This window comes from Pomacea canaliculata, linkage group LG7 (genome assembly GCF_003073045.1).
Source record: "Pomacea canaliculata isolate SZHN2017 linkage group LG7, ASM307304v1, whole genome shotgun sequence".
NCBI classification, from domain to species: domain Eukaryota; kingdom Metazoa; phylum Mollusca; class Gastropoda; order Architaenioglossa; family Ampullariidae; genus Pomacea; species Pomacea canaliculata.
In genome coordinates, this window is record NC_037596.1 from 27,167,482 (window position 1) to 27,188,881 (window position 21,400).

The 21,400-nt window shown below is 36.2% G+C and overlaps 1 protein-coding gene across 7 annotated transcripts; it reads left to right on the forward strand.

Annotated features, from left to right (window-relative positions):
- The first annotated feature begins 3,845 nt into the window (after positions 1-3,845).
- LOC112568897 lies at positions 3,846-19,300 on the forward strand. 7 transcript variants are annotated; one of them, XM_025246437.1, is made up of 20 exons: positions 3,846-4,044; positions 4,148-4,347; positions 4,635-4,781; positions 5,079-5,165; positions 5,803-5,897; positions 7,031-7,384; positions 8,140-8,276; positions 8,788-8,971; positions 9,406-9,702; positions 10,223-10,489; positions 11,470-11,778; positions 12,985-13,278; positions 13,890-14,210; positions 14,515-14,829; positions 15,241-15,561; positions 15,850-15,999; positions 16,221-16,257; positions 16,907-16,968; positions 18,486-18,596; positions 18,858-19,300. In XM_025246437.1, exons 5-20 carry the CDS (start codon positions 5,840-5,842, stop codon positions 18,908-18,910), a joined length of 3,270 nt encoding a protein of 1,089 aa, XP_025102222.1. In that variant the 5' UTR covers positions 3,846-4,044; positions 4,148-4,347; positions 4,635-4,781; positions 5,079-5,165; positions 5,803-5,839; the 3' UTR covers positions 18,911-19,300. The 7 variants fall into 7 exon arrangements, with proteins under 7 accessions (XP_025102222.1, XP_025102221.1, XP_025102219.1 ...); XM_025246436.1 differs by having other exon boundaries at positions 4,635-4,740; XM_025246434.1 differs by having other exon boundaries at positions 4,635-5,165.
- The last annotated feature ends 2,100 nt before the right edge of the window (positions 19,301-21,400 follow it).

Below are 21,400 nucleotides of genomic sequence, written 5' to 3' on the forward strand. Positions count from 1 at the left end.
TGATCGTACCCCATAGTACGAAAACTATTAAGATTAAGATTACTAGCTGTGTGCCGGGTTTCTTATCCCAGGGCTAGACTACAACCTCACTATTATTGGGCGACTGAGATAACCCACCTCTTTCCTTTTATTTCTATTTATGTCTGCCTCTGCACCTGTTCCATTAATTTTCTCCTATCAATCGTTTGTTGTTCATTTTTCCCTTTTCTGCCTTTTGCCTTTGCTAGACATTGCCTTCTCTCCCCTTTTTAATTCACATATTTAATTAATTTAAGTCTCTTCTCTTTAAGATCTTAGGAACTTATACATGTCAAATACAAAATGAAAAGCAAATGATGGAATAAATTTAGGGCAATTTCATTAGTTATTTCAAAGAAGTAAAACTCGCACAACGAGAGCAGCTACACAGTCGGGTGTTTGCATAAGTTCGTGTGTCTTGGAAATTTTGTTTTTAATCCTTTTAGAAGATTTTCTTCCCTTGCTTAAGAGTTTACAAATAAAAACTTTTTCAGCAACGAAGACGACAGCAACAACAACGATTACAACAACTACAACAACATTCGAACTATTACAAGGTAGAGGTTTTTTGGAAGGCGCTTCGTTAATGGTATATGATTTGTAAAACGCAAGTGATTTTAGTTCACAATTGTTCGCGTGTTCATACCTTAAAATGCTTAGAGACCTACCTACCTGATTAAACTGCTGAAAATCTTTTCGAATGAAATGAGAAAAACACAGTGCCGTGTATACTTATTTGTATTGTCGTGACCTTCATTAATTATGACCGCATTTTAATCAAGTCCATTTTCACTTGGTATTGATGAAATAAATTACGAGATAGATGATATTATCTCCTTTAAATTTTCCTACTGATGATAAATCTTATAGATTAATACAATTTTAAGCAACATAAGAACACTTCTTTGCCTGATATAACTCTCTCATGTAACGTGCAATGAGAAATCATGTGTTTTTGTTTTTTTATACAACTTATAACATTACCGAAATACAGAGTTTTCTGATTTTAGTAAGCGGATGCTTAGCTGAGATTTACATTTTTATGCAAACAGTTTTATACAAACAGTTTTCCAGTGTGTTTTAATTTTTCTTAATGCCTGAACACTGTGACAAGGCAAGACTATAGAGTACATGTCTATTATTCAATATGGTTATATAGTTACAATAATATTGTGTACAGTATCTCTTACTACTGCAGATCTGTTAACTGCTTTGTAAAAATCATTTTCAGCACATCGATCAATGCTAATGGCTGCTTTTAGGCTTTGCTTCATCGTTTATAATCACCTTTTCTTGTTACTGTAAGGTTTAAAAAATATATCTTCAAACACTGATATGTGTTAAAATGATAATGTCGAGTATGTTTTCAGAGACCTGAGGCTTTGGTTCAAGGGGTGTGGACTTGAAAGAAGAAGCTGCTCAGTTTGCCCAGCAAAGGATGTTTGCAACAGAACAGTTTATTATAAAAACAATAAAAATAATGTAACGTTGAAAGTGTTTTAATCTGTTTTTAAAGTTTTCTATATTAGAATTATCATCAAAATGAAAAAGAAACTTGAACTTATGTAAGACACAATTTTCAATGATTTTGACTTAAGTAATTCATTCTGGTTAGTCAATGTCATTCATCCAAGACTGATTAGTCTGTACTTGTCAGTGGTGCCGGGAAATAAAAGACGGATTGATGCAGCGGATGGCAAAGCTCACCACAAAAAGCCTGTGTGGTACCTTCTGTTCACTCTTTTTATGTTTGCCAGTCAACCCCTCTGTCCAGTACAACATCAAGATCAGCCGCACTTCTCGGTACTCTAAAGGACGATCTTAAAGTGTTGTGCTCTCCCCGACACGCACACACATCCCCCCAAATAAACAAGGAAAAAAAAACAAACAACAAATAATCACTTTCTTAATAATGCGTTACAGAGTCTTTTCTAAATGCAAAAGAAAGATACATCTCGATAGGGCTTGTAATTTTTTATGTTAATAACAGGTCACACTAGGATTTCCTATCAGTGGTTTCTTTTGGTACTTATATTTGCATGACAACTTTATTTCTGAAGCTTTTGATCCTTTAAAGTGTCTAATGTTAGAAAACAGTTGTGTTTATTGCGTAAATTCACTCTACTAGTCGTGTTAATTGAAAATTTGCATTTAATAAAACCATTTCCATAGAAGCTTTTTTTTATCTATTGTGTCTTTCAAAAAGTGACCTTAATGATTCTGCTACATTTGAAATATAATATTCTGGTTTCATTTGTGTTGAGTTGGTTCCTGAAGTTATTTCTGTAGCTCATGTATTTTCAACAGTACATAGCTATGCTTTACCTTTACACTCTTTACCATACGTTGTGTTTGCCGATTCTTTGTCATCATCGTTGTATTCTTTATCTGACTTCTTTAAAAAAACTAAATAGCTCACCCAGTCTTGTTCTGTTACCTTATGAGTTAAAGGATGTGAGAAAGGGGTGAGTAAACGAAAATAAAACCTTTCTAGGATCTAATTTTCTCATATTTCTTTGAGACACTTTTAAACGATCATGAAATCAGGATTTTCCGGCTGCTGATACACATGCAAATGAAACCTGGGCTTAAAAAGTGTAATCCCGAACAACTACAGGTGCAAGAGTACCTACCGTATTTGATCTATCATACTGGCTTAGATAACCTAACCTAATATATGACATAATGACTACTCCAACTTTGGGCCTCAGTTCTAACATATTTAAGAGCATAAGAAAGTAAGTATCTATGAAGCAAGAAGTTGAAGGCATATATAGCTGCTTACGCAAAAAATTTTAAAGACTTCATTGTATTAATTGTCTAATTTTCTACTTGTTATGTGAACATTGTTGCCGTATGTGGAAAATATAGACTAAACACAAACATAGAAACAGACATAGAAATTACAAAAAATACTTGAAACTTGAATTTTATTGCAAAGTAACATTATCTTTGTGACATGAAGATTTTGCTAAACGCGATGGACAAAAAATTAAGGAATCTGCTCACTAGAGATTAAAAATGTGAAAGTAGTGTTATTGCAAAATCAATTATCTTTTATTACTTAAAAAAAACTGTAAAAAGAGGACGTTGAAGAAAAAAGTGAAGACAGTTTTTTATAAATCAATAACCAAACACTCGAAATTTATCTGATCCTATGGGTGCAAATGTAGGACGTGGCTGTTTGCCAGTAACAACACACCTTAAGTTATTTTTACTTCCTCCTTTGAAAACACACTTCAAGTCACTCAGCCATTTATGTAGGTATTTGATACGCACAGAGAAGTTCGTGTAAAATATATATACATTCGACTAGCTGGTAGTCAACTAACATACTGTAGGTATTAGGTCATATATCTGAACAGACAAAACTACGGACGTTTAAAGTCGTTCAGCTGTCAGCAATGGTCAATAGGTAATAAAGCAATCTTTGGAAGAGTTGACGCTTACTATCCACTGCTTTCAAAATGTTTTACGGAGGAGCCTTTGGCCTTTAAGTTACTGCCTTTTTCATTCACATTTCACATAATTGGAATAATAATATGAAAGCACTATTAGTAAAATGTGTATAATATTCACTAAAATATAATTTTTACACCGCGATAACGAAAAGACGCAAAAGGGATAGACAGTCTGAATAATTCCGCTTAAGAGCAATCATGCAAACAGGCTGACAGAATGAAAATACAAAGCAATGGCGGTAAAGGTTTGTTAAGCTGCCAACTGTACCTGTGACCTCAAGTTACAGGCTGATTTTTTAATGGCCAGAAAAAAAGCCAGCAATAGTGAAATCGAGGTCAACATTTTACTTCCCTGCTGCAAAAAGTTTGTGTACTGCGCTTCTGTACCCATGAGATAGTAGCAAGCCTCGAGTAAGGACACCAACACGTGTTAGCGGTTTGGTGGCGAATTTCTGCTTACTATTACACATTGTCTATCACATGTAAATAATCAAGTAGCCAAGAAGGAATGAAGACTACACGTGTTCTTTTGTTGTGTTGGTCTTCTCGCTAACGTCAAGTTCAGGTAAGTCACAGTTGTCAATAGTTTGCATAATCATCGCATTAAAATATAGAAAGTCTGTTTTCAAATTCTTCTCTAAAAACATAATTTATGATATATTCTTCAGTTTCCAGTAGGAGGAAAATTAACACCAATTCAAAATAATAGAGGTGTTTACAGAAACCAAAGAGAATGACGGGCTATTAGGAGGCCCTTTACGACTACTCCTAGTCAAACCTTCACTTGGCGGAACGGGTTCCATGCCTTTATCAACTTTACAACAAACCCGTGTTTTCACTTCGGTCTTTTCTTAAAAGAAGTTAAAAGGTGAGTTGCATTATGGTAGATCATGCCGAGGAGAGGAAAATGACAGGCTTGTAAACAAATAGTAATTTACACTAGCACTATACCTTTTTATGTTAGATTGCTTTCAGTAAATATAATGGTGTAACGAGAGTAGGTTAGAGTCTTCAAGTACGAAGCGTTCTTGTTCATTTGTGCACACAAGGAATCTTTGTGAATTGTTGAAAGAATGAGAGATTTTCATATTTGTAAGACGAACGTAAAAGTGGAAAAATCGTACAGCACGTTTTATATTTGATATGTTTTATTAGCACTCGCTGAATGCCCCTCGTATGAAGTGGACTCCGTGACTAGGGACTCAGTGTGTGCCTTTTGACAGTCTCTTCCTCCTTAAGATGCAACTGTATCCTGCTTTCTGTAAGTACTAGACAGACGTCGGCAAAGGAGGATGTTAAGAGGTAATTACACTATTTAAAATCGGTTGTTACTTCTGTATCTGGTTTGCTGCTCCCTAACGAATTCCTTATAAAAGACATGGTCAAGACTGACTGATTACATGTATATTAGAAATGATACATTTCTGAAAGTATATATATAGAGAGCAAGACTATTAGTGTAGTGCATGTTAGCAAGTTAATCTTTTACTCTAATCTGATAGTATAACTAGAAACTAACTTGAACTAACCAAACTTTCCTGTTACTTGAACACTAATTAAACACAGTAATCATCGTTACAATTAACTGGCACTCTGCAGGTGATGTACTCATTTACGGGTGACGTGATTTACGAGAGCAACACACTCAGAATTTATAAATCACCTCAAGTAAAAACATGTAAAAAGGTAATGCTATACATATTATTCCAACTTAAGAACTCTTTCTAAATAAAATAAATATAACATTTCTCATAAAAAAATATTCTTCTTGCTGACAACCGACTCAAGATTTTCAGATGGAAAATTATTATTCTTAAGATATGTAGCATTTTGAACCCTTATCACCCTTTTGACACATTAACACAGACATAAATTAAACACTAAAGCATAAGATTCTCTGTCAGTGACAAGACAAAGACAAGCTGACTGACAATTACGAGCAGAGCATTGCTTTTATTTTTGAAGCGAATTATCTGTCAGCTTGACTTTAGTTCCGATGGACTAGTAATCGCTTGGGCAGTAGAAGTTCAAACACGGTATTTCTAGGTCAATTTTTCAAATTATTTTTAACTTTGTTAGTTTTTTACCTTTTAAAAATGTATTTTTGTTGTCAATATAAAAACTGCTATTTGAAAGTCACGTCGCTTAAACATGAGTAAATCAAATAAATCTTTATCTAACCATGCTACCTGCTTAGTAGCTACCCTTATTCATACATTTTAGAACAAACTTTTGTAAAAAGTCCCTAACTAATTATCGCAATCCATACAAAAACTGTATCAATTTAAGTCAAGTATTTAAGATATCGTTTATTTCTTTGAAGGATTCCATACTGTACGCAGGACAAATGATTTAAAACAATGATGGGAGGACTGATGGAGCGATGCTTGTTTCTTGCAATATTAAGGTTAGCTCAAGGTAACTGGACGTCACTTCTATATTTGTAAAACACAACACTTGAAATGTATCCAGTCTGATAGATGAGATAATTTGCTCAGTTATCTAAAAGACTATGCTTATTGTTAGAGAGAATAGTTTCTACTCTGTATAATCTGCTGCTGTGTGCGTGCGCATGCGTTCATAGAACTTGCATAGAAGAAGAATTATTATATGATAGATTTGTAATTTTTTTTGTTTTGTCTTCAGATAAACATATGTGTTTAAAGTTTTAAGAAAACTGAGTGTGAAAACATTAGTGTTATAAACTGTCTGATTTCTCACAATCAGAAAATACTGATATGAACATAAACAGTTCAAAAGCATACTTCAGTCAGAACCAAAATATGTAAAATTTTAAAATTATAAAGCTGTTTTATTACATTTCATATTGGAATAGGCAGTAATTTAGCCCACTCCTGGGACTGACAAGCTCTACAACATTTAAAAAGCTATAAAGCTGAAGACTTTTAACCGGAGAGAAAAAAAAAAGAAATTGTCAAATTTTGCATAAACGCTCTCAGATATTAATCTTTATAAACACATGCATGTATAACTTTGGTTATTCAGAGCAATGTAAGTTGATGTAAAACATAAATACTTGGTATAACTGCTCTTGTTTTTCTTCTGTCTGTGACATCCGCGTAAGGGTTTGTAGATGCGTCAGTATCTTTACATGTATAAACACAATCTCATCAGTATTATAAGGCATAAACACGATTCAGAATATACCTTGCATCATGCGTGCCCTTTAAAAAATTCATTGTTTTAGCATATTTACATAAGTTTTCTTTTGTTGGAAACAGAAGAAAATTCCTCCCAATCATCTACTTAAATTTTTGTGTAGCCATTTAAACACATGGTCACTTATACACATTATCTGCTACAGTATATATACACGTTCTTCAGCTGCAACTTTGACAATGACACTCTGTACCGTGATCAGACCGAGACAAAACCATCTTGCATGTTGTAATGTCAACCAGGCAAATTCCGCGAAGTCAAGACGAAATGAGTCACGTGATCAGGAAACTTTAACAGGCTTGTTTTAAATAAACTGGCATTGAAAACTGTAAACATTGTTTTGCTGAAACTATCATCTTACTTTTTTGCAGCTGTCAACCTGCAGCAGTGCGGATCTGATAAGCCACTTGTGGTAGAGGAAAATACTACCAATTACAACATCATCTGTGAAAATATACGCAGCGGTTTTTCTGTTGCCTGGACTGTGAACAGGACATTCCCGGATAGGTCTGTGATTTCTACTGGCCAATGCCGAGATGGCAACACAGCATGTACAAGTAGTTTCTCTCTGATGACATACTCACGCCCAAACAGCAGTTTCTCCATAGCAACGATTACAGAAGTCAAGAGGCTGTCCTTCGGTATGACCAGCATCACCTGCATGGACTACGTAGAGACCAGCAACAGCATCAGCAGTAACAACAACTGCAACCTTGAGATTATTTGTAAGTACTCTTGTAAGCACATGTGTAACTGATATCTATAATAGACTAGGGTATAGAATAAAATAACGTTTATATAGTGTGTCGCAGCACTCGGGCGCGCCTGGACCTAATCCCGCACGCATCTGGACACACGAGTTTTCGTTTATTTAGGAGGAAGACAAACTATATCTGCACCAGCAGGCGGTGTCCACAATAGTGTTATACATATATATTCAAAATATTAATCACTGCGTTTCGCGTTGACTATCATTGCTCACACATAACAAATTTATTATTTTCTAGTCAATCCCCCACTTGCATACATCAGGTAGAGATACATTAGGGGAGGTATAAGAGAAAATGAATGAAGCTTCTGGAAGCATTGAATCCAGTTTAACGAGAGTCTCAAATAACGTCAAGCCCACGGAGGTAAGAAAAACTTAATACACAACTGGAATCCAGTTGCACTTACAAATCAACACATTTTCTTGAGAGTGCGGTTAGAAAAGCGAATGTTTCTCTGTGGCAGCGACTGTGCAAAGAACAACATTACCACCCGGGAATTAGCGTCCTCAAAACACATATAAATCATTAGTGTAATCTTAAATAATTTCTTTATTTTTTTTCACCCGAGACTACTAAACTACTTGAACCTAACTTCAAAAGAGGTTTGATATTCCTAACCAATTGTTCATAACATATAGTCAATGACAATGTATCCTTTTACTAATTCAAGAGTGTGGATATTATTTCATTATGACATTCTTTTAATAAAGATAAAGCAGATGTTTCATCATGCAACATCCAGGCTGTGCCAAGTGAATCTGTTTGGAATCTGAGAGGATTGTGCAGCATTACAAAAGTATTTTCAACTTTCAATCGCTATGCCTGTCATCTCTGGCAAAATCAAAGTGTAAGTAACAGGAAACTAAACGTTTTGATATGCTGGATGTTAGAATGGCACATAAATAGTTCACAAACGTGACTCAGGCTAATTGGGTAAATACCAATGCTTTACTAAAATGATACAAAATGTTATATTTGTCTTAGAATACAAGAAAAGTTACCTCTATTATATTTAGTGGAAAACGCTGTCGAGACTTGTCTGCTAAAACCTGTAAGCACAACGTTTTTCTTACTTTAGGCATTAAAAGGTTTAGGGCTGAGAACTTTCTTGTCATATACAATCCTGGACATTTTGTTGCAGTTCAATCAATGCCAAGAAACAATAAAATAATCGCAAAAAAGTAACCCTCAATATTTGCACTTTATTTGATTGTGCCAGTGGGCCAGTAAATAATGACGAGTGTCATTGCAACCAGAACATACCAGAAACATTCATTTTTACATTTAAAAAAGGTAAAAAAACCAAACTGGTTACAGTTTTGTGATACATTATGGGTTTAGTTTGTCTTTTTTAATAGAGCTCTTCAGGAAAGGAAGTAGCGAGCGTCACATACAGCCCAACCCTGGATACCAACAGTCCACCGTATGCACATGGCTCTTGCTCCTACTCCCTGCCTTTACCAATAGACAGCGACATCTACAGCTTTACTGTAGCTGTCTCCCCTGGTGGCACAACCATGAGTGCTGGTACAATTACTGTAGGTGAGATTTATATTTGTTTAGCCAGTCAGAACTATGTACATCTGTACAGTGACCTCAAAACTCTGATGATTGCTGCTGCTCAAGAACAATAACGTGTTTTAAATGGTCCAACTCTTGCTCACCATGTACTGCTGTTACTCAGCCCTTTCCACTAACCCCAGAAGTTTATCACTAAACAGTCTGTCCACATATTTCCTTTTCCAATTCATCCATCGCAAAGAAGATGGGTGCCCACTTAGTCTGTAGAGGTTTTCCATTCAAAAGCTATAGAGGAGGTTTTGAGCATGGAGGAAAATTGCTGCGTACTTTTAATCCTTAGGTCTTCGGATAATGAGTGGGGAGGAGATACCTTTTGTTGGTGAAAAAGTTACTTTTAAACTCCAAAGTTAGGCAACCATATTCTCTTTGTTCTTTTATTTACTTTTTTGCTTTAGAAAGGCCTCTTCAACCACCTATCATTAACTGCACCATGTCAACGTTTCCATATGTGAGGGAGCAAGGTGACCTGACTTGTACCTGTACAGCATTAGATATTGGAACACCTGGAGGTCGTCTGATTGGATATTATGGTGGTCAGAGGCTAAATACAAGTAATTTTGGTGATAAGTACCTAAACTTTGGAAAAAGGAGCTTGAGCAGAGCAGACGATGCAACTCCTGTGAAATGCATACTGGACTGGGCTACACAAGACACAGATGATAGGAGCACCAACTTTACTCTTCGTATTGCGTGTAAGATTTAATGTACCTGTTCTTAGAAATTAAGCGGCTAGGTCTTCTTGCAAATAAGATCATTTTATCTCATGACTTTCAACTTCTTAAATATGATAAATTAATTAAGTTAGCGATACCTCGATTCCAATAATGTATGAATGCTGTTTGAGCTTGAGGCATCACTCTTGTGGAGTTTGCAGACAGTGAACAGATGAAGGAAGGGCTGCAATCTTTTTTGACTAGCCCACACAAGGTGGTAACAGGAAAGGACATGGAAAGAGAGATAGAAAATATAATGACAAAGGTAACCACTCCTTTCCATCACATGATGGTGATGTTCATTTGGAGCAGCCCACGACTGGACAATATATAGATGGAGCTTTAAAAATGAGTAGAAGAGAGTTAAAGTATTGCGATCTCTCTCTCTCTCTTTGCACAGGCAAACATACATTTATATGGTGAAGAGAATGTGCTTTATATTTAGTTGCTTAGATTCATATTTTATGGTGTCAATCTCTTTTTTCTTTTGGGTTCCCAGATGGTCCAGATGTAGTCACCATTACTGGACCCAGTGTGTTTGACATCAACCCTTCACAAGTTCAGAATATAAGTTTGTCATGCCGGGAATCCGTTGTCAGCCCATTTGTGAACTACAGCTGGACTGGCTGCCCCAGTGGTGACTCCATGTCACGTGTTTGCTCTTTTCTCCCTTCTCCCAGTGACACCAACTATTTTGTACAGTGTACTGTAAGCAACCCATTGTCACAAGTGACAAGGACAGCAAACTACTCAGTGGAGCTTAACTGTAAGCTGGTAAATGCTTACATTATGCACAAAATTTTGATGTTTTAATAATTTATGACATAATGAGGTCATAGATTTAGCGCAAATTGACATTATCCTGGTTTAAATTAAACATTTACCAAACAACGTTACCTGTGCAAATTAAGATTAGTGGCAACATCAAGTACCAATGTTGTCTATTGGTAGGGTTTAAATAATACAATTTTACTCTTTTAATAAGTTGTGAAAAATCGACTATGGTGCAGGTTTTGATAAAAACTGGGTGTTTATTGTTTTGAAGAAATTACACCAGAGAATGTAGTGTTTATCTTGACATGGATCAAGTGTTTGAGAGTGCTTGGTGAAAAAGAAAATAGTAGTGCATGTTATTAAGATATTGTTATGTTATGATATAATAACAAGGATTGCTTGTAGAGCACTGTCCCATAATGACTCACATTAATAAAGAAAAAAACACATACAACGATTATAAAGTTACATACATCATAACAACTTTTTAAGCAATCAAGCATATGAGCATACAAAGCCTAAATCATAATGGTTGTCTTGAACTTGACCAGAGTTAATTTTAAAACGTTGTCTGTAATAATAAAATCTTAATCAGTTACGCTGAGACTGAGCTGAAAAGATCACCTTAGTATTCTAGTATTTGTTTCACAGAGCTCTTGTATTACCTAAAATATCGTGTACTGCAAACTTCATATAAGTCAACAAATCTGTCAGTCATCTTGCCAGTGACACTTTGGCAGCCTTTTGCCTTTTGTAAGGAAGAGGCTATTGGCATAACACAAAACTAAAATGCACTAGATTTTATTGTGATTATTCAATTGTGGAAATAATTAGTGTTTTTAAAAAAGGTTTTAAAATGTTCTGCTATACATTTGCAGTTTTGATCAGTGTAAAAAAATAAAAAACAAATATTGTTCTTATTTCAGTAATGTTTGTCTGATTTTCTATGTAAAAACTTTCTTTTTTCAACAGATCCACCATCCGACCCACCAGTTATCAGTTTAGAGCCACCTCTCAACCTTGGTGAGCCTGTCTACCAGGGAGACAACTTCACAGCGACATGTACGGTCCATGGTGGCAAGCCAGTCAGTGCCACTAATGTCAGCTTTGCATGTCCACACATGGCTGACACGACTGACATCACAGGAACAGCTGAGGTCAAAAGTACATTGAGGTTCTACTCTGTCTCACCTGACTATCAAGGAAACTGTACCTGTAGTGCTATGTGGAGAAACACTACTTGGTACACACAGACAGCTGTGTGGAGTCTGACTGTTTATAGTGAGTTACATAAATATGTACTTATGCTCATGTGATGGAGCAGACATATGTTTTATCTGTGTTCGCTCATGTCTAGGTAGTATTGTGTGTAGGTGTGTTAATTTGTAGGTTATTTTGTTTGTGTAAGATAAACACTTACTAAACAGTGACAAAAGGGAGGTAATCTCAGAACAGCTGAAAGATAATTATTTGTAATAAAAATAATTTAAAAGGAACAGATGTCATGAAATGTCTACGAATATCATTAAATATATGCACACAATCGTGGGCACAGAGACCAAGTGGGTAAAGTTGGAGAAAAAAGTGTATTCCGAAATAGTCTTTAATATAATGATAAAAAGAGTAGAATTTATTGGAATATTTCCTAGGGCTATTCCATAATCTTTCTTTTGTCATTTGAATGCCATGCTCCATGAATCAAAAAATGCTCAAGAAAACTCAAGAAAAACATTCTTATCAACAATACCAGGAAATTCCATTTACACTGTTTATTATTTTAATAAAAAAATAATTATGGGCAAATATTGTCTTAAGCAAAAATTTAAAATAATCTCGCTGTTCAAATAAGCAAAGATGTGTTGAAAATCATTTTAAGATGATCAACAGCATTTACATCTATTGCATGGAAAAGATATTTAAAGATGAGAAACTAGAGAGAGTATATAGTTTTGAATACTTGGGGTTCAGTGTCACCAGAGTAGTGCAGCCAGTAACAGATAGCTGTCACATAAGGGAAATAATCAGCCGTTGGAGAATGTGATTGTACTTTGCATGTTATTTACCAGTTACTACAGCCCCAGCACCTGTAACCAGTGTCACAGCTTATGACTAAAATTGTGAGTGTATCTGGTAATGCTACCAGTTGCCACACAATTGTAACAAGTGTCTGCTTTGGTAACATGATAGCTACCATGTGGATAGTTGTTGTGCATGTTATGAAAATGAATATAGTTTAAGCGTTTCAGGAAATAAATTTTATTGAAATTTATATGTAACAATGCTACCCCTATTTTGACTACTTTTTGAGTAATTTATATATTATGAACTATTGGCTTTGTAGAACATGATTGAATCTAATGAAATTCCCTATTATTGTAGTGCAAAGATACTCTGAGCTTTTTAATATATCTTGCTGTGAAGTGCTTAATACTTTTAGAACAGTTAAGATTCATACACAAAAGTTCTATATGTCCTAATCTGTTTCAGCCCCACCATTTTCTCCTATTATTTTTCCACTTCTGGGTTACATATCTGGTTCTACATATCCTTTCATGGCTGGTACCTCAGGTACTCTGAGTTGTCAGAGCAATCAGTCAGGTCGACCAGAAGCCACCTACAGCTGGCCTGTTGCTGCTGGTGGTCATCCTTCGGGGAGTAACCTGACATTCTACAATATGTCAAGAGAAGACAACGGGCAAACAGTAAAGTGCAGGGCCAGCAACTCTTACACAGAGAACAGGCAGCCAGTTGATGATGCTACTTTTGTCCTACAGGTGTACTGTAAGAATCGTTTGTAATAATGATAAAGCACCAGTGTTTTATACTTGGTGTGAGTGCGCGTGCCAGCGAACAGGCGAGGGAGAAACCCACACAAAACTAATGATACATTATCATCGTCACGTTCTGTTAAATCTTATTTGTTTAAGAGAATAATGTAGGACATGGAAAATTCAATACAAATTGACGAGATGACCTGGCATTTATAGCCAATTCATATTAAGTGTATACAAAGGAGGTTAGGTTAGGAGTCGGTAGGAGACCAGGCGAAGTGATATTCGCTCGGCAGCTGTAAGCAGCTTGTTTCATAGCCTCAAGGGTAGGAACCGTCTGGGACCGGAAGGTCCTGGGAAGGATGAACGAACACAGCTATAGGGCGGTGATAGCGACCTCCAAATTTAAGTGCACGTTATAACAAATATTATACAAATTGCAAAATTTATGTTAATGAAATACAGATATCACTTTAGACAATGTTGTAAGTCTTTTATTCAATAGCATTGTACTTTCAGAGATTAAAAGATGATACAGGAGTACTAATAGATTTTAAGATAATACTTTTTTTAAACGATAGGTGTACAGCTTTGAGATCTTTTCTTTACGTTTTTGTTTAGATAAGCCTTTAATCAGCTTTACACACATATCAGGAGGAATTACCTGTGGAGAGTCCTCTAGTGTCCACACGTATTGCGTTGTCGCCGAGGGCCAGAGGCTTCATATCAACTGTACAGCTGACAGCAATCCAGCGCCTGCATCATTTAAGTGGCTGAGTCCAAACACAGACGTTTACTCTGACACCAGTGCGCTTGTGATCATGTCTACTAACCACACCATCCACAACGGTGACTACAACTGTACAGTGATCACAGAGCAAGTAGACAAAGACAGTCGCCTGCCTCTGATGTCATCTGCCATATTGGCTGTTGTTGCTGGCTGTAAGTATAGAGATGGGAGAATTTGTTGCTTTGAAGTTAAAGTTTCCCATTTGAGTCTCGCTCAGACATTTGAGTGATATGAAGATTTTTTTAAGGTTGAAGGATCAGGTTAGGCTTAACTACAACCTTCCATGCACTGGATATGGTCAACCGTTCCTGTTCCCTTTGCTACTCACACTAACCTTGATACCGTTTAGCTCTACTATGAAGTAGTAGCTAAATACTAAACAAATTTATGACCCTACTTATAATGACCATCACACATTTTTCATTTATATGACTGACAGTATATTTGTTTGTGCAGACTCACCTCGTGTGCTTACCTTTAGCATTAACAACGTGGACTCCATGGTTGTGAATATTCCAGAGAAATCCCGTGTGGACATGAAGTGTCTTTGTAGCGGTAGACCTATTCCAAGCATTCGACTTGTAAATACAGCAGACCCCGAGCAGTTTCTAAACCAGAGTCTGCCTACAGGTGACATCTTTGTAGATGAACAGACAAGGGAGGTCCTATTTACCATGCAGCAAGTTTCGTGTGAAGCCTCGGGATTCTACAGATGTGATGTCAACAACAGTCTTGGAGAAGACAGACAGAGCCGCATGTTAGCTGTGTCATGTAAGTCTAATAAGTAGATAAAAATAATGACAAATTAATTTGATTATTTTACCAAGTTACGCCGGATGTCTGTATTAAAGCCTCTGGACTTATACACAAAAATAAATGTGTGCTGTATAGTGAATAGGGCTATAATCACTAATATCTTGTTATTTATTAAGTTAAAATGTTAACCACCGGCCCTGTAAACGGTTTATTTCTGAATAGGAGTGGCATCATTTTAGTAATGAGATGTAACAACTTTGGCCGGTAGAAAAGGATTGTAAGGTTTCAGTGGAGTTATGTCTCTTATTCTATTTGAAGTAATTTTTTTATACAGAAAAAGCTGTAACTGCAGATTGATTTCAATATACATTTAAGCATGTATTTAAGCAGCTAATATAACCCACAAAGGCAACATGATATTATCAGGTGCTCCAAGGAAATCTTTTAGTGATGGACAGCCTCTGACCATTGGTGTGACTAACGGCAGAGGAGAGCTCCGAGTTCAATTGACAGCCTACCCCACACCTGTGATGAAGGTTCTGACATATCTAGGACCAAATGAGACCCCCGATGGACATCCCTTGAAAGAAAATATAATTATCGTCGAATGTTTTAGCAAATTCTTGGCTCCAGCTGAGGTCATCTGCAGTATCAGCCTTGTCAACGTGACACACAATGAAGAAGGCTTCTACAGAATTGTTTTCAGCAACAGTTTGGGAGAGTTGTCATTCACTTTCTTTGTCACACGTAAGCTCATTTTCTGCATATAGATAGTATCATGGTCCCTCATCTCACTTAGCACAAGACAGAAAAGTTTGTGCATACTTAAATGATAAACCTGTCTACACACAAAAACTAATCCTCTTTACCTACTTGCTTTATTCAACATAGTTTATGCTTTAAACTCTTATATTTTAATCGGGAAGATACAAAGATTTGCATGCATGTTTATCAATATTCAAGAGTAAGTTTAAAATATATGCATGGTTTTGTTACAGTCGTGTTCAAAGTATTCAATATTTGGTTTGTTTACAGAAGCTGCGTCAGAAGATGTCCACCAGACGAAGGCAGACCAGAATATCGCTGCAGTCGCTGTGCTGGCTGTGCTGTTCTCAGTCCTCCTTATTGTCGTTGTCGTCTTCGTCATCTGGGTCTGGCGAAGGGGCTGGACGTTACCTTGTGCTGGTAGTGGTTAACATTGTTGTAACTTTTTATCTGCGTATATCAATCATTTTCACTATTCTGTTAATTTAAAATAATTTCAAGGGACATAACTTAAAGAACAGACAGAATATTCCAAGGGGACACAAAATGGTATGAGTAGGGAAAGAAACCAAGGACGAAAAAGAAAGAACAAAAGGCACACTTTGTTAGAGATATTTACGTACATTATATTTCACTTCCAGATGTTTCTAATCAAAGGATTTCACAGCAAGATCAGAGGTTAGTATAAGATTTCACTGACAGATAATACAGTTAAAATTTTTTTAGTGTTTCTACGATGTTCCATTGCCAAACGTTAATAAGATATAGAAGTGAAGTGTATTCTGTATCTAGATCCCATTTTAAAACATTTTTCTAACGCTCGATGCTAGCCCTAGTCAGTTTTATGGACTACAAACCACTTAATGTCATTAATTTTCTTGTCTTGAAAGGTTAAATGAAACATTAAACCCGCACTAGCGAGAAGGTACAAAGTTACTCTGAACATTTTTTAATCTCAGATGACGATTACTGATTGGTCTGGTGCTTTATCTATGCACATCTTCAAATGTGACCTATAAAACCATTAAAAATAAACAAAGGCACCTGATAATACACATGAGATACCAAAGAAAATGTTACTAAAGAACCATGCAAGGAGTAGTTTCTTAGCAGATTTGAAATGTTCGCTTTTAACTGTGTTATACATATGAGAAACATAAAGTAACTGTATGATTGTTGTGTGTGTATATATATAAACGGGCAGATCTTACATATATATATATACTGTTATAACCATAACAGTTGTAGAGTTTATGGTAATTACAAATATAACACAATTTGTTCAGAAAAAGCTATTTGCTTGCTAAATGTGGTTTTTAAATTTTAGGGGTGACACATCAAGTGAGAATTTGTTATCTGTGACAACAAACACGTCCCTAATGAAAGAAGGTAATATACATAACAATTTTCCATTTAAAGCTTAAAAATTTATAAATGATAAGAACAAAATCAAAAATCCTTGTTTATAAGTATGATAAAAATTTTTTGGTAACGGCCATTGGCCTTATTTCATAAAACCTAGAATTTTTTGGTATACTTTTGCTATCACTTGTCAATGAAATTCACTAATTAATACTAAATGCTTATGCTTAAAATTACATCGGTAGGATATCCAATTTCCATGTTCTTTATTTATTTAATAAAAATTCACACTCCTTATTGTCATTAACTTTAAGGACTATAAATTAATATATCTACACACTTTTTAATAAAGAAGTCTAACCCACTGCCTCTCCCACGTCAATCTCAGTGTTGCTAGTGGTAAAGTTGAAAAGGAAGCATCAAACTTTCAGTCGATGCGAATAAGATGCAGAAGTGACAGTGTTTACAGGCCAAATTTCTTTACCTTCATTAGAGAAGCAGGTACCTACTTTCAATAGATGTGTAAACAGGAGGAAGTATGTAGCGCCACACTTGTACCCGGCATGCCTCCGGGGTCCGACATCACTGTAACGTTTTACGAAAGAGTGTGTTGAATGTGTTTGCGAGCGCGTGTAAACATCTGCATGTAAACCACGCTCGCCGCACTCTTTCACCTTTTTCAGCAAAAAGGTCCGGCCAACGATTAACACATTTAATGTTTATGAAGTTAACTAACGATGAGATGAGAATGAAACAAAATAAAATAACGCTACCCCCTCCAGCGTCAACCTCCTCCTAACGTTTCTCAGACGGTTGGCGCTGACGAGATCACTGACTAGACCAGCAGGTTAATCCACTGAATTACTTCACGCAGTTCGTGAAGCTAGGAAGAGATTAAAGCCGTATCGGCGAAGATGTTATATTCCGACTGAATTGATTACTACACCACACTCGGAATACACGTGATAATACTCCACTGGAAAAACGTTGGATATCCGTTGCAGGCAGTTAACCTCACACTGTTCACTGACCACGGAGCTCTGCACTGTCCAACTGCTTGGTCTCGTCTGTGTCGAGAACCGTTAGAATCACCTAGTTAACTCATCCTTTTTTTCCTCCTGACCAATCAGGCACCCTTAGCGACCAGGTAACTAGGACGACCTCCTAACAGTCTTTCTTGGAGACTCTCCCAACCAATCATGATTACTACATGGCTCTCCATTGCCTACCGTCGCCCTAGTTACGCTGTGCCAAGCTGATTTACGTCATTCCATCTATGACGTAAGAAAATGAGTCATATAGAGCCGCGTCAGCGCTCGCGCGACTGCTCTTCCCCTGACCACAGGGAAAGTTAAAAATAAACATGACTCTAACTAGATTCGTCTCAATCGCGAATCGTTACAATCACCTTAACATTGTCTTCTCTTCTCCCCTTTCTTATAACAGCTTTTCGATAATACTCACTGAGAAAGAGGAGACTGATTTAATGATACTCTCTTTAAAAAGGATGCAACAGGGCTCACTTATTATACTTTCTAACTTAGGAGGACAGACTTCACTGTATGAATCTTTACAAATGGAAGACGTGGGAAAGAGATCACATTATGAAGAGGTGCAACGATACCAGAACGCTTCAACAACAGCACCATACGAAGGTATTGATAATTCTTTAATCTTTCAAACTTCAAAACTTCAATATTTCACATGAGGTTACGCTACGTTGATGCAAATTTCCGCGGTAAGAGGTGGACATTTATTTATTTCGCAAAACTGTGTCTCTTAATCTCTCCCCTTTCAACTGAAGAAAAAAATCTTTAAAACTTCATTGGTTTTGCATTTAAGATACAAGCAATCAATAAAATAATCATAGTTTTTCCGATATGATTCAGAAATGCTCTAAAAATTATATTTTCCAGTTGTAAACGACAATAAGCGAGAAGTGAGAGGCGACCACACCTATGTGAACTGAGATGTTCTCTTACACGACATCTGACCACTTGGTCATGGAGAGAGATTTTTACTGCTGTATTGAATTTATGATGGGATTAATTTAGGAGATTTTACTGCTGTCTCGGCAAACTAGAATACTTTATCTGAAATAATGTCATACAGAGATGTCACGTGTGTACCCCGACATGAAAATGAAAGTAGCTGATGTAAATAGGTCTTAGTTGTCTCCCCTACTGATAATGTCAAACACATAATGATGATGGGGATGACATAAATTATTTGCTCATCACAAGAAAAACTCTCAGCATATAAGTATTTAACATTCGAGAGGATATGGAAAAGTTCAGTTGGTATTTTTTGTAAATCCATCTTTTAAGCTTACAAAGCGTTGTAATAAACACTTGCTATGTCTATCAATCAATGCGTGTGTCTTTATACGTGTTATTGTGTGTGTTGGACAGGTGGAAAACGGTCTGCGTAAACGTATGTGAATGACACTAGGAGTCGAAATCAGTTATATTCAAGTTTTACAATTTATACAAAAAGATTTTTATTTCAAAGACCAGTTTTCGATTGAGTACGTTTTCCACCTACTCATTTCTAAGGTTGATGCTCACAACCTCTTGTCTCCCGAGACACAAAAAAAGCCAGTGGAAGACTCGCATAAGCCATTAGGACATGAGACACTTGAATGACACTGTGACATTTGATTGACATAAAATATAGGACATTGTCGGGGATTTTAAGATATGTTCGTAGGAACACAAAATCCTTCCTTATATGTACAAAAATGTACTTGAAAGTAAATGCTAGTATGATATGAAACACTTTCTCGGACAGTGTCACATATTGCGTTTTTGTATTTTGACATTAGTGAATGAGTATTTGTATTAATGAGTAAGAAGTGTCAAGATTTGTTCAAAAACAAATACATTTATGAATATATATTTAATCTAATTAATTAGTAAAAGATAATTCTAGGAATCTAATAGCTGCACTATAACCCAGAAACATCATACGTTGACGTGCTCAAAGAGCATAGCTTCAGCAAGGGTGTGAACATCTATGAAACTACACACTGTACAGACTGCTGTACATACAATCAAGTTACAAGCAATGTCAAAACCAGTTATCCTCAGCTTCTATTCACGTGTACATCTTAACCTACCGGCTGAAACAACAACACTCTACGATATGAGAGAGAGAGAAAGAGACAGAGATAGACTGAATCATTAAACTTAAATGCTTTATTACAGAAAAGATTTTCGTCTTCTTCCGGTGGGCATCGCTTTTTACCACATCATCAAAGGGGAATTTGTGAATGCGCGGTACTGGAATAATCGTGCATTATATCACTCTATATCTGATTAATCTTTAGCTCACGATACTCATCTGTATACTAGCTGCTTACCTTCTCAGGCATACGCTTCTATCCAATGCATCCAAGATTGTATGTCTGATGTAAGAGTATGGATGACCCACAACTAGTTAAAACTAAATGACGAAAAACGGAAATTTTAACGTTTTCAAATAGAAGAGCCAGAAATTACCAGTCACTGCCTGTTCGGGTAGGAGATGCTGATGTTACTTTTGTTATTTCAACACATAACTTAGGCTACACTCATGTCTAAATTAAGGTCATGTCATTAAGTTCACTCACCCATCTGGGGCTGACAGGAGATGAGCAACGCTGAAACACACACAAAAAAAGACTGGGATGAAACGATAATATAAAACAATAAATGAAAAATAGCCTGGACAGCCTTGCTAAACAGAAACGTCTTTATATTTTTAATCAGTTTTAAAATTAAAATTAAAATTTAAAGAAACTGAGAGTCCTCCCACGTATGGAAGAAAGCTATTCTATTCCCATCTTAAAAAAATGGAGAAGACAGACACAGCAAGAATTACTATAGACCAGCCAGCATAGGAAATAACATGGAAAGAATGTTCATTACTAGGTTGAAAAACCATAAAATGGCAACGTTATTAGTCCCTCACAAGGAGTTCATTTTAATGTTGTTGGGATACACAGGTATATAATGTAATGGCCTTTGTCGATAGTTAGATTTGGTTGCTCTTCCGGTATAAGTATTTTTCATAAGGACTTATTTTGCCTTGTCTTAGTGATTACTAACATAACAGACTGTTGTGGTTCCTTCTTTTTTCTGTATTCAAAATGCCTTGTGTTGCAAAGGAGCTGTACTTACTGGGTTTGCAATGGTGTCACTCGACTGGACCATGGTAAGACGACTACCAGCTTTTCCAAGCTTCGCTGCTTTTTATGACTAATGTGACAGAAATAAATCTTAAAGTTTCATGACTAAAGTTTCATGTTTGTTTCATGAAGTAACGCATAAAAATATAGAGGTTATGAAACTGATTTCTGGAAAAACGCAGTACAAAAAAGTACGGTAACTCAACTCCCTACACTAACCTCAACACGTACACTTTCTTGGTATGTCTAGTGACTTCTATCTAGAAAACGATATTGATGGGATAAGGCCAG